Here is a 17,996-nt window from a genome sequence, read left to right on the forward strand (position 1 = left end):
ATACACACAAAAAAGTTAGTGGTTTTGGTTGTTGCATAGAGATTTGTGAGGTCAATTGTGAATGCTGATTGTCCCAGCACAGTTGGCCAATGCTGATTCCAGTTGGAGTGGCTACAAGATGCCGTGATACTTAACTGTCCAGATATGTTTAACATATCTGTTATGTTTAAAAATGACAGTTGAAATGAACTCATGTAGGCAGTTAGCATGCTGCAATCACACAAACTTGTATTATTTTAATAAAAAAATTCTTTCAGCAAAATAACAGGTTTTAACACAGAATAATGTGGCGTAGGCACATGGCTATGCAGCGGACTCAGGGCGTTGATGCCGTTTTTTTTCCAAAGATTTTAGCATGATAGTTTTTTTAGACTTTGCAACTATTTAAATTTACCCAATGAAAGAAATATTGACAAATCACCTCTTTCCTGTTTAGGCCCAAAAATTGACTGATACCAGTCCAGTCTGATTCCAGATCCTAGTATCCTAGTGTTGCGCATTTAGCATCATCATAAAATGTTTAGTACCAAAACAGTGAAAAATATTCTAATTTTTGCCAGTATTTCTGATATTTTTATAGCATAACATCAAACTGTATTTAATTCATGCCTTCACTTCTAAGTAGCAAGTTCTACAGACTATGTATAGGCTGGTCTATTCTCTGAGCTAAATCTGTGGTTGTGTGAACAGGACAAGAAAAGCTTGTCTTCCAGTGCACTGTCTGAGCTCTTCTGCTAGCTGTTCATCCTTTCACTGGCTTTCATATACAGGGAAAGTCAAAAGGAGGCTAAATCCTAGCTCTATATATATATAGGCGATTTATCTGTTTGACACAGTCAGATGGCCTATTTTCAGATGTATTTTAAGACACTAAGTCTGTAGAGATGCTCTCACTCCTCCTCCTCCCCAGCTCAATGAGAATAGTCTGGCCTGCTGGTCCTGAGGCTGTTGCTAAGGTGATTATTGTCAAGTATAGTGGCGATCAAGTGCTATTCCTATCCAGGTGTTGTGGCTGAGGCACTTAGTGATGACATCATGGAGCTGGTCCTGTATAGGATTCACAGAGGTGAAGACAGGCTAAGACCCTGACAGTACTGAGAGTAAAAAGTGGGTTCAATAGAAATGTGGTGGGTGTAGTGTAAGCTCTATGTGTGCATATACGTTCTCTCATATAATAGGTTTCAGGCTTCTATATCTCTTTTTTAGCTTTGTGTTACTTTTGATGCTACTGCATTGATGGTGTGTTTTGTCTGATCATACTTGTTGATAAACCTCAGAAAAAGTACATACTGTCATACTTATCATATGTCATGGTAATGTCTTCCTGTATCATGATGCTTTACTTTTGCCATTTCACCCACTCCTTCGAGCAGCTGTAATATAACCTGTGGAGTTCCCAAGGGTTCTGTTTTAGGTCCCATTTCATTTGTATTCTGTGTCATTATTATGCACTAAAAGAGAGTACAGAATTTTCATTGATGGCTGAGGTGCTTAGTGATGACATCATGGAGCTAGTCCCATACAGGAATCACACTAGGGAAGACAATCCAAGACCCTGACAAGTGCAAAGGTTATGAAGCGAGTTGAAGTGTGCATATTCATCCTTTCTAAGTAACAGGCCTCAGGCTCCTGGATAACTGCTACTGCAGATTTTACTGCAAATTTACACAGTTCCCCCATTACCTGTAATGTAATCAATCAAACAACTTTGTTTCTTTAGTTTAGAACTGGACAAAGTTACAGACAAAATTTGATTTCATTTAATTTTGTCAATTGTTATAGATTATAGAATTTTGTTTTCTGTGCACTGGAGCTACAAGGCTAACATAGCTACCAAATGATGGACACTTAGCACTGTGCAAACTGCATGCTTAAATCATGACACATTTGCATTAAACTGCATTGAGCTGTTAAATGATCTTTACTGATTTTCATAGATAGATGTATCTATAAAAATTGACCTTTTTTAGCTATATAATGTTCTTTTATACACTTATACAGATAACATTGGGGCACAGTCAGATGTTACAACATGTTTTTTCTTCTTTTATTTATAGGTATTTGCCTCAACCATACAAAACACACCCAATTCACAACAGTTGTTTATTGCAGTGTAAACTTGTGATTCTAACAACTGTGAAAAATAGTTGCAGTCAGCTAAAATAATTGTAATCAGGTGGTTATGTAATAATTGTGGCAATTATTATTATACCATCAACAAATAGCACTTGTGAAGTAACTTAGGCACATACCCTGCTAATTTTGGGTAAAGGGGAACATTTTATACATTTGATTTTTCACCAAAATGTTAATTTAAAGCTGCTTACCTCTTCATTCATCTCCCCAAACATTTACTAACCACAAAACAAGTCACCTGTGCAAGTCACAGCTGTGTGTGTGTGTGTGTGTGTGTGTGTGTGTGTGTGTGTGTGTGCTGGGGGGGGTGTTGTGTGTGCGTGTGTTGGATTGTCAGCAGCAGCTGTGAGAGTTTGGCTCAGACAGCAGTGACGACTGCTTGTCTGCAACCAGAACTTTTATTTGGTTCTTCCTGAAAGTGTCACCCACAATTATCTCTCTCTCTCTCTCTCTCTCTCTCTCTCTCTCTCTCTCTCTCTCTTTCTCTCTTTCTCTCTCTCTCTTTATCTCTCTCTCTCTCTCTCTTTCTCTCTTTCTCTCTCTCTCTTTATCTCTCCCTCTCTTTATCTCTATCTCTCTTTATCTCTCTCTCTCTCTTTCTTTTTCTCTCTTTCCTTTTTCCTCTCTCTCTCTTTATCTCTCTATCTCTCTCTTTATCTCTATCTATCTTTCTCTTTCTCTTTTTTCCTCTTTCTTTCTCTGGCTCTCTCCCCCTCTTTCTTTTTTCTCTTTCCTTTTGTCTCTCTTCCTATTTTCCTTTTTCTCTTTCTGAAAGTGCCACCCACAATGATCTCTCTCTCTCTCTCTTCCTCTCTCTCTTTCTTTCTCTCTTTCTCTCTTTCTTTCTCTCTCTTTCTTTCTCTGTCTCTCTCCTCCCTTTCTTTTTTTGCTTTACTTTTTTCTCTCTCCCTATTTTCCTTTTTCTATTCCTGAAGGTGCCACCAACAATTCTTTCTCTTTCTTTCTTTCTTTCTTTCTTTCTTTCTTTCTTTCTTTCTCCCCCTCTTTCTTTTTTCTCTTTCCTGAAAGTGCCACTCACAATTTTCTCTCTCTTTATCTTTCTTTCTTTCTTTCTTTCTTTCTTTCTTTCTTTCTTTCTTTCTTTCTTTCTCTTTCTTTCTCTTTCTCTCTAGCTTTCTCTCTCTCTCTATCTCTCTCTCTCTCTCTCTCTCTCTATATATATATATATATATATATATATATATATATATATATATACCTTTCTCTCTTTCTTTCTCTCTCTCTTTCTATCTTTCTTTCTCTCTCTCTCTTATCTTTCTTTCTTTCTTTGTCTCTCTCCCCCTTTCTTTCTTTTTCTTTCTTTTTTCTCTCTCCCTATTTTCCTCTTTTTCTCTTCCTGAAAGTGTCACCCAGTTATCTCTCATGCTCTTTTCCTTCTTTTTTCTCTCTCTGCCTATTACTCTCTCTCTCTTCCTGTTTCTGGTTTCTGTTACTTTTCTCTCTCCATATCTCTTTCTTTATTTTCTTCCTTCCTTCTTTCTTCCTTTCTTTCTCTATTTTTGCCTTTTGTGTTCCCTTTGCTTTCTCTTTCTTCTTTTTCCCTTTATCTCTTTACTCCTTCTCCCACTTCCTTTACTTATCCGTCTCTCTCAGCATGTGTATTGTGTGTTCTGTTGTGTTAGAATGTGCTTTGATTTTCATTGTCCAGCTGAGTGTGTGTTTGATGGAAAGTGAATATTGAAACACTAAAGGGCAGATATCTGACCTCATGACCCACAAAACCGCTTAACTCTAATCCACAGCCAGTGTTTCACATTGTGTGTGTGTGTGTGTGTACTGAACTAACACAGTGCTGGAGAATGTTGGAGAATAATGTGATAGAAAAGACTAGAGATGCTGGACTTGATTCTCTGGATGCAGAAGACCTAATTTACTTTTGTTCTGCCTCTAATACCAAAATAATTCCACCCTTCCCTCCCACTCCTTCATTTTCTCTTTCTCCCTTGTCTTTTCTCTTTCTCTCTTTCTCTCCTCCATATTTATGTTTCTCCTTTTCTCTCTCCTTTCCCCCTCTCACACTCTCTTTCTATTTCTCCATTTTACGCTGTCCCTCCATTCTTTGTCTCTCTTCTTTATTTTTCTTTCTTTCTTTTACCCCTCTCTCTTTCTCTCTCCTTCTCTGTGGGGGGAGTGTTAGAAAAGACACTGACCTGTATTTCAGTGCAGGCAGCAACAGCTGCAAACCTACAGGCCAGGAAATCACTCCCAGACTCAGTTACATAAACCCCCGCAGTCAGGAGGACTACATGAGTCTATATGAAGCACACGTGAAACTAATATGAACTGTGTCTCGCCTACACAGAGGCACATGAAGAACAGAAATCTGTTACATGTAAAGCCTTCATTTTGCATGTAAAGGAAAGCCTGGGCAATCGTGGGATGGAGGTTTGGGAACCAACCGGAAGGTCTCCAGTTTGATTTCCTGAGCCGACAGTGCCTGACTGAAGTGCCCTTGAGCAAGTCACCTAACTCCCAACAGCTCCCTGGGTGCTGTGGATAGGGCTGCCTGCCGCTCTGTGCTCACTGCCCCCTAGTGTGTGTGCTCACTAGTGTGTGTGTGGTGTTTCACTGCATGGATGGGTTAAATGCAGAGGTGAAATTTCCCCTTTGTGGGACTAATAAGGGTCAGTTAGGACTCCCCCAATCACTTGATACCATAAAATTACTTGGAAAAAACTAAGGTATGTTTTTTCCTTCCTGTAAAGTTACCATTTCAGACATACAAGGTTTTGTTCCAACAGCGCTACCCACCACGCCACCGTGCCGCCCGCAACAAGAATATATATATATATAGTGGATTCTTGTTGCGGGCGGCACGGTGGCGTGGTGGGTAGCGCTGTTGCCTCACAGCAAGGAGGGCCTGGGTTAGATTCCCCGGCCGGGTGACCGGGGTCCTCTCTGTGTGGAGTTTGCATGTTCTCCCCGTGTCTGCGTGGGTTTCCTCCGGGTTCTCCGGTTTCCTCCCACGGTCCAAAAAGACATGCAGTCAGGCCAATTGGACATGCTAAATTGCCCCTAGGTGTGAGTGTGTGAGTGTCTGTCTGTCTGCCCTGTGATGGACTGGCGACCTGTCCAGGGTGTATCCTGCCTTCCGCCCGAAGACTGCTGGGATAGGCTCCAGCGACCCTGACGGAGAAGCGGATTAGAAAATGGATGGATGGATGGATGGATTCTTGTTGCACTTTACTCTTTCTTTTGTTAGTTTGTTGCTGGTTGATTTATCCGTAGTTCTCCTGCAAGCACTGTCCACTGTATTCTCCTGGAGGGGTTGCATTAAAAGCCATTTTAAAGCTGTTTTAATAAGAGGTCACATTCACAGATTCTATCATAGCAACAAACCGCACACTTGTTGCCTCAGCCTGGACTTCTAGGGGTGGTCTGAACGGTTTTTACAATAGACATTCTCATTAAACTGCTTTATAGAAAGTCCCACACAGTGGCAGGGATATATTGTGGAAGAAAACATGACAGAAATCTTTTGAAGAACTATGAAACGTCCTCCTCCAGATCTCCAGATGACACATTTGTGAAATTATAGGTAAATTAGACAGAGGAAATTAACTTAAGAAATATTAGAAATCACGCGAACATTTTAGAGTTACAGAAGGCGTATCTATGAGGGAAGCCAGTTAACAAATGTTGTATGCTTTTAGAGTATTGGAATCATGTGTTCTTGGCAGATTAAGAACTCAGGAGTTTCTAACCTGATGGTAGCGATCTCTTTCAGGCTGACATCAACCTCAGTGCCAAATGGTTACTGAATGACTGTCAATGTAAACCATATGCCTCTGCCCTCCAACACACCAATTCTCAATCCAACTGAAGCTAGCAGAGTCGAATTGCAGTGAAGGGAGTTCCCATAAGTCAAGAGCACTCAACAGAAACGCCTCTTTCATTAGCAAGACACGAAGACAGGAACACCCACAATGTGAATGTAGTATGTCATTTACACAGCCGTGTAGCACTCATCATTTATCAAACACAGATCCACAGATGTATTAATGCTTATTGATGTTTTGTATAGCCAGCTGTAAGCCAGTGGTGCAGTCTTACATGTGTAATAATTAATAAATTAGTATTTTTCTGAATCAGAACTATTCCCTGCATCTGGAGCATAACTGTAGCTTAACATTACTGAGCTTAAATATAAAGGTTTAAGAACATACAAAAAATAATTTTTAGGAGATTGTGGTTGTGGTTTTACTTATTGTGTTTTTTCGCATGGTTTTGTTAATACTCAGTATTACACAGTATCATGTAAGTCTTATTATTTACACATCTATTACTTCATTCATGAGGCCTTATTTAAGTCATACTCTTTCCCTTTGTGTGTTCTGTTTTGGCCATAGCATCTGTATACAGTAGACAAAGGATGTTGAAAGATGCTCTTAGGCTACGTTCACACAGCAGGTAAAAGTGGCCCAAATCCGATCTTTTTCCTAATATGTGAGCCAGATTTCTCATCTGTGTGGCAGCGTGAACAGCAAAAAATGCACTGAATCTGACATTTTCAATTCCAATTTGAGACGCTTTCATACGTGGTACTGTAATCTCATCTGTATCCGATCTGCAGCAATGCGACTCAGTCTGAACAGCCAGATCGGAATTCATGCAAATTTTCCATCAGTCCAACTTGACATTCATCACAATTTCGTGCTGCTGAGACTCATAAACATTTAGACTGATGTTTCTGTACCAAAAGATGAGAGGAGACAAGGACATGAACCAAATCCGAGGACACGAACCAAAGAAGTGGCTGAATAACGTGTCCTTTTTACAACAAACTCGACCACACTGTGGGTGATGAGCCCAACTGTCAACCACTGGAACTTCATAATCGCTCCTGCGATGCTGGCGAAGACGAAACTGACAGGTCCAGGAGCGAAAAGCATTTGCTGGCTGTCATGATTGTTTACCTCTCGACGAGCCACCTCGCTAAGCATTGTTCTTTTGCACATGCGGGTTGGTTTAGGAGCCGATCTGTTCAGACCGACATCGCATACAGATCACATTTAAAAGACAATGTGAACACCCAAACTAAAAAATCGGATTTTGTGAGAAAATCAGATTCGGGACACTTTTACCTGCTGTGTAAATGTAGCCTTAGAGATGCTTCAGCTGTGCTACAGAAGCTAGTGGGTTAGACTATGATGTTAACTAAGCTAGCTAGCTAACAGTTAAGGTAACTGGAACAGGTGAACTTTGAGTCTTGCAAAGGCAAGAAATCTGTAGCAAACAAGGGCACGCCTCTCCATTAAAACCAGCCCCTCAAATTCTGTGTTAATGTCTGGAATATGGTCAATACCACAAGCAAAACAAGCTACCTAGCAAAACGCTAACCTTTGGCTAACCTGTTTCTTCCTTGCTTTTGTTTATTTTTACCACGTGTAATGTTCATGCTTAATTCTAGTTTTGGGGGTTAGCTCTCATCATTGCCCCCTACTTTGAGGTCTGCTTTCACAAAGTATTGGATTGGTTTAGAGTGGTCACAGTCAGTTTGTTCCTGTGAGTTTCTAATGAGTTTTGGTTCCCACTAACATTTAGCCCTGACTTTCTCATGGTTGCCCTCAGACGGTCTTGTTTCGAGAAGTCTGGTATTGTGAGACTAGTAAACTTCCTGTTCAGGTTTCCAATCAAATGTTAATCCATAAAAGACTCAGGTGGCAAAAGATGTTCATATATAGACAATGTTAATATAATTTGAAATTGCTAACACACTCTAACCTCCTGGGAATGCCACAGCTATCCTTGGCCAGGAGTCCAAGAGTGTTAAGAATTGTCCTTGCTCTCTCTGCGTGGGTGGGATGGCTAGCTGACATAACAGAATTAGCAGCTAGTGTTCTCCAAGCATGTTCAGCCGGCAAATGACGTTGTGTTAGCAAGAAACTGAAAAGTTTCACTTCACGTGTCTCAGAGAAGCACATGCTAGCCTTTACCCTCCTGGCCTGGTAGTATTGTGTGATAGGAGGAGAGCTAACTAGTGTGCCACAACTGTGTAGGGAAGAAAAAAATCCTTTTAGAAAATCTAGGACACACGAAATTCCATAATCAGATGGTTTGAGATTTGGTTTTGGCCTCTGTTAAGACAAAGTAACTGCTTATAGGGATTCTCAAATAACTCAGAATATCTGAAGTTCCTTCTGTCGTGAGAAGCAGACATGCGTTGGCAAAGAGCGAGAGAAAGACAGAGAGAAGAAAGAGCAAAAAGATCTGTGGGCAGAAAAATCTGCTCGGCGGATATTGTGCTATTTAGGAGAACAATGGTGTATTCATTATGATGAGACAGTGTTTGTGTACGCACGTGTAAATACCATCACTCCAGTTCATTTTCTTTTAGCCACTGTCTTTGTTTTTGCATGCAGTGTAATTCTGGCAGAAGTATTTAAAAGTATTGTAAAATCTGACAAATACATGCTGAGGTTTGAAAATCTTTAACACGGCTGCTTCAACTGTTAGTTATGTAACACACGGCTGGCCATTTTTATGGGTAATAATATGTCATACAGTCACTCAGAATCCACATAAATAAGTCTGGCTTCTTAACAACTCGACACTGTCTGATGAATTGGGCATGTAGTTTGTAGCCATAAGCTTCTATGACTTGTTAGCTAATGCTCATATTATTGATTATGCTGCAAATTTTAGTGCGCAGTTTGTATTTATTAGTTGAGTTTAATATGAAAATAATACGAAGTGTGCCATAATTTTTGCAGAGGCCACATTTTATGCTTCATTAGCTTTTTTTTTAACAATAACTCCAGTAAACAGTAAATAAAATGCATTAAAGTGTACAAAATTAAAGAAGTACCAAGCTTTTTTTTGCTGACTGATTGGGGTTAAGGGGAAAATTGTGTGTATTTCTTCCATACTATCACTTTAAATGTTAAACTTTAAACTTTAAGTCACTAAGCATACATGTTGCTATTATAAGTGAGGTGTGGCAGAACATCCTCATGTGAGTTTTGCTATTATTACTATGAGGATATCTGCTTCTTACAAATATACTCTACCCCCCACCCCCCCACCCCCACCCACACACACACACACACACACACACACACACACACACACACACACACAGACACACACACACACACACACACACACACACACACACACACACACACACGCACACTTCCACTCTCACCTGTAGGTGAAGGACATTAGACAATAAGTGAGCTCACTGTGCCTGATATAGCACTCAGCTGTTTTAGTGTCCAGAGGAAGTATGTCTGTCCGTCTTCCTGGGTTTACACGTAAAACTCCTGTTCCGTTCAGTCTGGCTCGGAGCACTCAGTGGGTCTCTTCTGTTGCTTGTTGAGAAGATTGCTTGGGTATTTCCCTGTAACTCTTAAGTGCTCTCTCTTACATAGATCAACCACACACAGATACACTCCATATGCTGCACACACTGAGCCTCTCAGGCTCATTACTACTGCACACATGTTCACACAGGCATATCGGTAATTTGTTGTCATTTGCATTTGTGCGCCTGCATAACAGTAGTGTGCAAAAGTCAGAGATTGCCCTTCATTTGTTTGATTTCCAATCAAAACAGATGTTAAACACAAGTTATTAATTTTTTACTGTCAGGAAAAAAGGGGAAAAAACATGCATTACAGAGAATCCTCAACACATAAATACAGTTGTATGCAGAAGTGTGAACATCACATGTCAAAATGCATGTTTGGTTGATTGAAGTAAAAATGTGTGCATGTCCTTTACATGGAGCGAACCTTGTTATGTTAAACATTAAATAATGCTATAATATTAAGATGAACTAATAACCAGTACTTGTGCATTACATTGTGAACAAGTGTGTTCTCTGTAGATGATGTGTTAACTACAATATGGGCCCAATCCCATTTTTTATTTTGACCCCTACCCCTGACCTCTCAGAACTGAGTTACAAGGGATAGTGGTTGAAATCTTCCCTATGAAATGGGACCCTCAAATAAAAAAGAGCATCAGTTCAGCAACCTCACTGCTGGGCTTTAGTTACATTTAGGGAATCATATGCCTTTTTGGAGGTGGGATGTGATAATTATTTATTTACAGTTCTGCAGTGATATAGAACTGAAGTCAGCTATTCATCACCTTGTCATTCAAAGTTTCCTGTTCAGGAAGTTTAGCTTGCTAGCTACCAAGACATCAGCACCCTACTAGCGATTTGTTATGCTTGTTATGAAGAAAAGGGCCATAATACATTAAAACAACATTAGACTATGTAAAAGGTAAAACTAGGTAAAACCATGGTTATCATAATCATTAACAGAGAAAATTCTCACATTTGTGAGTTTCTTTGGTCTCACATTTCTTTGCTCACCCATCTTGTTGGAGTGAGCCTCTGAAAAACCTCAATTTCAAGGGCCATTGAGCTCTAACACTTCATCCTATCCCTCTATCACTACAAAAATCGGGACACCCTACCCCTAGAAGTGAATGTGCAAAACGGATGGCTAAGGGCTAAGTGGTAGGGGAAAAGGGTGAAATTGGATTGCGCCTTTGTCCAAACTTTTGCAAAGACATTATAATATAACATTTTTCAGTATTCAGTGTGTGCACCCTGTGCCTTTATTACAGCTTCCATCCTTTTTGGGAGACCGACTTTCAGTTTTTTTTTATAGAAATCTGTACTTATTCCAAAAGCATGCATTGAATGTTGGGTCTGGACTCTGGAGTGGTCAGTCTGTTGTTTTGAAAACACCAGCGATTTCTTGGTTTGATTTGCAACTTTCCTTTTCTCTGCAACGGCTTCTTCTCTCTGGATGGATGGATAGAAACAGTTTGTGGAGTTTTTCAGATCTAAAGTAAGATTGTAGCTTGATTTTGTATCTTGATTTGTAGTTGCAATCTTTCAATAAAGGTGTTTACAATTACAGACACAGTGCTTGCTTTTCTCAAATAAAGAAATTTGAGAGAGAGATTATTATGGACAAACATTTATTAGTACCAAATCTACCTTATATTATAAAAAGCAAGACTAGATTTGCAGCCAAAAGCCAGATTATTTGCTGGATCTAATGTGTAGGATCTTTAAAGTTGAACCATTGCAATCATTTCATGGATCTGCATGACATTCTGTAAATCAAATTTAATGATTTAAATCCATTGCCATAAGCTATAGCCTTGCCAGAATGAAAGTAGGCCATTGATGTGATTAGTCATGTGAGAGAAGCTTCACTGTCATTGTGTTTGGATGTCAATGTGTAAATGACTGATGCTTGTAGCTCAGAGAAACCCTGTGATTCAGGACAAGTCTTGCTCTTTCTAAGTCAGCGTGATAGCAGTTGTATGTTTGATGTATATTTGATCTGATCAACTTCACAACATCTTACAACTTATAGTAGTTTACCACTCTGTGTTTTTTGCTGTGTAGTATTTCTCCAGAGAGCTGAGAGAGTCTCATAATTGCAATTTTCAGTGGCTCAGTGGCCATAATGTGAACATAATGTTCTTCTGAGATAGAAGATACTCACAATGCACTTCAGCAGACATAGTGATAGAAATTACAATTGTATTATGCAAGATTGTAGTGGCCCTCAGAATAACTCTTGAATTCTGTTTAGTGATTCTTATACTAAGAGAAAAATGGCAGATGTATGCAGTAGTGGTCTAGCATGCTGAGAAGGATCCATTTTTTTAGATGTAGAGTAGAGATCGGCACTCTGTGGGATTCCCACCATATATGTTAAAGTTAGTTCACAGTGAGCCTGATGACCATGACTGCCGTGTTATTTTAGCAGAAAATATTACATTTGTATTTATGAATTTATTTAGTCTTTATGAATAGACTATATCAAATATTGGATGTCAGCCAAAATGTCTCATTTGTGAGCAGGAGCAGGAGCAGGAAAAAAAGATTCCAATTTTCTGTGGGAGCGGGACGAAATCTTGAAGGAGCTGGCGGAAGTGGGACTGAAAAAACTGTCCCACACATACTTCCAATGTGAATTACGGACCTAGTTTGTAACACACTTACAAACTCACTGAGTCATTCACTCACTCACCTTTAACAAGATTGTCCATAAGGGGGAGCTAATGGCACTCTAGTAACTAGAGAGAAAACAGCCTTGTGTTAGCTAGAGACTGTTGAGCATTGTGAATGCATGAGAAGTGCATGGTTGTTTAGGGCATGCTGGTGCTTTGCATCAATGACTTTGTGTACTTTCCTCAGCTGCCAGTTGCAATGTATAAACAATGGTCACTTTACTCTGAGATGTTTCTAACCGATCCATATATACTACCTGCATTAGCTAATATTCAATTCAATTCAGTTCAATTCAACTTTATTGTCATTATACAATACAGGGTAGTACAGTATAACGAAACACTATCGGGCTACTTTTGCAGTAATAAAAGATGCATAGTAAACAGTGCAAAGACAAAAGACAGTAAAAGACAGATAAAATGTGCATAGTCAGTAGGTACAGGTGTCAAACCTAGACAAGATGTGCATAGGCAAGTGCTATAGGTGTATTGGACGTATAGACAGTTATTGCATAGTCAGATATTCAAGTGTATCAGGTATATAGATAGAAATGTGCATGGTGAATTGCAGTACATATGCAAGCAACATTTCCATTTAGCTATTAAAGTGCGGTATTATTATTTTGTTGGGTGGTGGAACTACTTTTCTGAAAGAGGAAATTGCAGATATTAAACACACAGGGCTTCTTTGTTTTACACAGTGGAACATGAGAGGGAGTGTATGAATAATATGAATAATATTACAGATGTAAATATGTATTGAAATTTCTGTGGCCTTCAGGGCACTATAAAATTTCATCACAAACAACTGTTGCCAGATTGCCCATATTACATAACAGATACCAAATTGCACAAAATGCAATACATCATGAAAAAAATGTATCCAATGCAGTCATTGTGATGTATTGTCTATTTTTGTGTGTGCTTTCTTCTCAGTTCTCTTACACAACAGTCCATAGCAGTTGGATAATCTTACCAGTTATGTCTTAGCTCACAGTCTTTGAAAGATTAACTGTGCTCTTTGCTCGCAGGTTGCCATACCAGGCAAAGATTTTCTTCTATCAGGCTCTCGTTTGCTAATGACTAGATTTTTTTCTTACATCAGGACTTCTACGTTTCTTCAAAGGAAATAATCTCTTGTTTTACCTTTTTAGAAACGTACTCTCTATTTTTCTTAGAAACTCATCAGGCCGCCAGTGCGAGTGCTTAAAGTACATTACAGTCCCGACTGGCTGACTATTTACATGCACTGAATGAATCATTGTTGGCATTTGTCTCTGGGAGTATACAACCAATTTCTTTGTATTGTCTTCTATTGCACCAGACTGACACCAATTCAGCACAGACAACACTTTCTCAAAATAGCTCATTTGGTCATTTGACTCCTCTGTTAGAGCTGCCAGTGAAGGCACATCATCAGCATATTTTAACAAGCTAGAAGTGCCCACATTCAACAATTTTAAAGGGGTAAATTGAGAATAGTATAGGCCATAAAGCATACCCCTGAGGAACACCATTCATTACAACCACTTCCTCTTCAATGACATTAATAAAAACACTTTACAGACAGTTACAAAATAATGAGCTAATGCAGAATATTAGTGCACCCTTAAAGTGGCAAATGTTGTAATAGAATTTGCCTTAATAGAGTACAAAACACTGTCAGTTTGATTGCTATACATGTCTGTGCTAACTCTATTCCTAAAGAAGAACACTGTCGCTAAAATCTTTGATGCTTACTGGAGTGGAATACTACTACTATTAGAACATTTTAATTGTTTTATGATTAATCTTAAGCATAGACTGCAAGACCATCCTTATTTCCTAGGTTTGATTGTACTTTTAAGGTTCTCCCATTCTAAAACTCTGTCTTCTCTCTGAATGGCAGGCAGTGACGGGGAGAAGCTTTGGTGAGAAGGACTTCAGGAGCGGACTGGAGAATGGCATTCTTTTATGCGAGTGAGTGTTCCAGCTAGTGACTTACCTAAAAAGTTGCTAAAAATTCCTTGCTTTTCACTGTAAAATGTATTAACTGTAGCCTTTTAACTATTCATAAAACAATTTCAGTGAAGTAAATCATCTTTCAACTGTATAGTTAAAAGCTTTTTGTTGAAGGCTTTTTCAGTGGTTTAAGCCATGTTTCCCAGCCTTTCCCAGTACTGCTGCACGTCTCGCAAATTTTGTGCAGCTTATTAACAACCATTTTATAAATTCAAATGAAAAGCACTACAAAATTCCAAGTGTTCAGTTCAGGTCTTTTATCAGGGTAAAGCAGTTGACTAGAGCACTTAAATGCTCAATTGTAAAAATGTAATTGGCTCAATTAGCTCTAACTAAAGAATAAACTATGAAAACTGTTTCATTAGCTAAAGTACTACAAAACTATTTATTTCATTTATTAGGTATATTATAATTATAATACTAATAACTATAAAACTATTTCTTGGCTAGTGTAATTAGCTGTAAAAATAATTTTGCTGGACAGTGTAGTTCAAATATTAACAGCAGATAGTCAGAAAATATTGACTAGCAAAATTCAACTATGTCAACTATTTTATTAGCTAGGGTAATTCAGTAAGCAGTCAAAGATTAATTGGCTGGCGTTATTAATAATTATGAAGCTGTTCAGTTGATTAGTGTAATTCAGCTGTGAAGACTATTTCATTGGCTAGTGTATTTTACTGGCCCGTGAATTTTAAAGGTCAAAGCTATTTTACTGGCTAGCGTAATTCCATGCCTATAAAGCTATTTCTCTGGCTAGCGTAATTCAGTTATCAAAAGTGTTGCGCTGCCTAGTGTACCTCAGCTGATAACTATAAAAAGTATCTCATTGACTACTGTAATTCAGTTATCCAATTAACTGTCTAAGTAACTGTCAAAATTGAATTGGTTGGTACAACTCAAAATACAAACTATGCAAACTGTTTCACTGGGCAGAATAATGCAGCTATTAGCTGTCGGGAAAAAAATTCTGGCTAATGTAGTTCAGCTATGAATTATGAAATCTGTTTCACTGGCTAGACTACAGCAGTCAACTATAAACTGTGAAAACTTCTTTATCTTTTTGCACATGGGTTCTTTATAGTGTTTTAACTATGAACTTTATTTCCCTGGCTTGAAATTGTTCAAAGTACTGTTAAAGCTACTTCATTTGAGAGAGGAAAATACAGCCATTCCCCTCTCTGAGTGGCTCACTGGGTTGAGTAAACCACATGAAAACTTTGAGCTTTTAATAATTATCCAGTGGGCAGAACTGGTTGTGTTAGGCTATAGCAAAGTGCTCAAATGAGAAGAAACCTCTGTTTTGGTGGTGTTTGTTTGAATTGATTGGTCTTAAAAGCTGTGCAGAAATTTTAATTACTGAAATATACTCTCACAGAAAGTACACATGCAGCCCTGTTAAAGAACACAATGTTATATTTTTTAATTCAAGGTTGCTGAGTTCTATCAAACCAGGACTTGTGAAAAAGATCAACAGACTCCCAACCCCCATCGCAGGACTAGTGAGTACTCAGAGTGTGTGTGTGTGCGTGTGTGTGCGCATGTTGGCCGTTCATCTGTTGAGTTTTTCTCACATCTCGCAGCATCACATAGCCTGGAGGCACTAGAATTACACAATGTATTGAACATTCAATGTTTTGTCAGTAAATGACAAACAATTTCATAGCTCTTTATTTAATTCAGCTAACACTACTTTGACATTGTGTTCTGCCTACAGACTTCAAACTGTATGCTTATTTGACTTGGATAGGCAGAACACATTAGCATATGTTAAACATACTAGTGAAGAGTTTTATTTAGTAATGTACATCACTAGGGCTTAATATGCGCCAGAACAAGTTGGATCTGGGTCTGGCATGTCCCAGATTGGACCTGGCCGGGATACTAAATACAAATCACATGTTCATAAAGTAAAAAGCCTTATTCAGATTGGATCTGCCCCAGAACCACTTAGAAAAATAGTCTGGTTTCACTGACTTACATTAAAGTAAAGCAGGTTTTTTCCTTCTTCTATAAAGTTCTCATTTTGGAGATACAAGGTTTTGTAGAAAGTGCTTTATACATATAACCCCCTTTATAATCACCCCTTTAATCAGCCTGTGGGATATCCCTTCTCTGGTAGGCTTTGTTTCTTCTCCTGCTAGTGCTTTCCCAGTGCATAGACGATGGAAATGAAGTTCTACCATTCAGACCAAGTTAATAGTTGAAAGACTTTCAAAGCATTAGCTTTGAAAAAAAAAATGCTGGGATTGTCCTAAACTATTTAATTTCTGGAAGTCAATGTTTGATATGCTTTCCAACATTACTGATGAACCCTTAGTTCCATCAGCCTCATTTACTTTATTTGCAACATCTTATTTAAAATAGCAACAAATTATGTATTTTATCTTTTGCCACATTGGTGGTTGGTTGACAACATTCCTTAGCATTTGCACAATAGATTAGGAGTATGTTGGATATTATTAAGTTGGAGTTTAAAGGTTCAGCTGATAAGTTCACATCGATTTGGCAGTCTTTCCATAGCGATATTGAAGCTTTAAGCTCTGCTAATGTTACAGCTGAGTAAAGATATCGGTTTATAGGTAACAAGGATTCTTTCATCAGTTTGACTGTATCTCTGTAGCAAATTGTTAGAGTTGTATTAACAAATTCAGAGATAAACCTAAAAAAAATTAATAAGGATACACACACTAGCAAGTAGCAGCAGTCAAAAAACTTGCAATGTGACATCTGCCTGAAAAATCCCATATCCCAAAATCTCAGAGATTTGTCTCTAGATGGATTAAATTTATCAAACAACTGCAGATTTTGGTGAAAACAGTGGGTAATTCAGTCTGTAATGTTCTCGGGGGAGAGGTGTGGCCAGTCCAAACAGAAACTAAATCATACAGAAACATCTGTAAAAGAAGAAGAGGTTACCCCAGGACCCATGTAATCTTAATCCCATCCCAATAGGGCTAATGCGTATATAAAGTAAACGATTTTGTTTATTTAACTGAATAGCTAAACAGGCTAACGTCATTCTCCAGTGATATTCAGTTTGGCCTTACTCAATTCACTTTAAACCAACAAACAGATTAAAGAAAAGATCTGCATAGTGTGATATTCTTCAGTTAAGTCTACTCTTTGGCATCAGAACTACTAGATATCATGATTGCTAATATAGTAGAGAGTGATGGCCCATCCTGTTGAAAGAGATGTGTGTGTGATGAGTGTTTCTGTCCCAGGATAATCTCACCATGTTCCTGAGGGGATGTGAGGAATTAGGACTGAAAGGAACACAGCTGTTCGACCCAGGAGACCTGCAGGACACGTCAATACGCGCTAACCTAACGTACGCTAGACTGTGTGTCTGTTAGCCAGGGGTTTCCAATCCCAGTCCAAGTGATCCCATTGCTTTGCATAACGCCGGACCCAGCTCAGGATGAGCTTGTTAATTAATTAAATAGTTGAATCAGGTGTGCTAGATTAGCCAAGGCACAAAACTGTACACAGTGTGGGGTCTCCAGGACTGGAATTGGGAACACTTGTATCAATATATCTGTCACTGCTTATTGTTGTGTATGCTGTATACATTGTTTGAAAACCTGACACCATTCCATCTTCTCCCCTTTTGCTGTTCTTGTAGGGGTTCAGTTTGCAGTCGGAAGCTGAAGAACGTAAGTATGTTAAAATTATATAATCACTGTCATAAGAAAGGGTGAACAGTGTGTGAATATTTTAGGGCAAATAGACCAATAAAAATGTTAAATGCAAACTCTGAAAAAAGAAAACAATTATTACATTAACTTTTTACATGAAAAAAGAAAAGTTAATACATACCAATTGATAAGAACATTATTTGCCAT

General features: G+C 38.6%; 1 protein-coding gene across 6 annotated transcripts in view; it reads left to right on the forward strand.

Moving 5' to 3' along the window:
• limch1a (LIM and calponin homology domains 1a) overlaps positions 1-17,996 on the forward strand; it is a 96,755-nt gene that overhangs the window by 14,417 nt on the left and 64,342 nt on the right. For all 6 annotated transcript variants that reach the window (XM_017709404.2, XM_017709406.2, XM_017709408.2 and 3 more), the window contains exons 2-5: positions 14,036-14,106; positions 15,581-15,650; positions 17,376-17,482; positions 17,777-17,807. In XM_017709404.2, the coding sequence (XP_017564893.1) occupies positions 14,036-14,106; positions 15,581-15,650; positions 17,376-17,482; positions 17,777-17,807 (279 nt within the window). The remainder of the gene's footprint in view (positions 1-14,035; positions 14,107-15,580; positions 15,651-17,375; positions 17,483-17,776; positions 17,808-17,996) is intronic.

This window comes from Pygocentrus nattereri, chromosome 22, assembly GCF_015220715.1.
Source record: "Pygocentrus nattereri isolate fPygNat1 chromosome 22, fPygNat1.pri, whole genome shotgun sequence".
In the NCBI taxonomy this organism is placed as follows: Eukaryota; Metazoa; Chordata; class Actinopteri; order Characiformes; family Serrasalmidae; genus Pygocentrus; species Pygocentrus nattereri.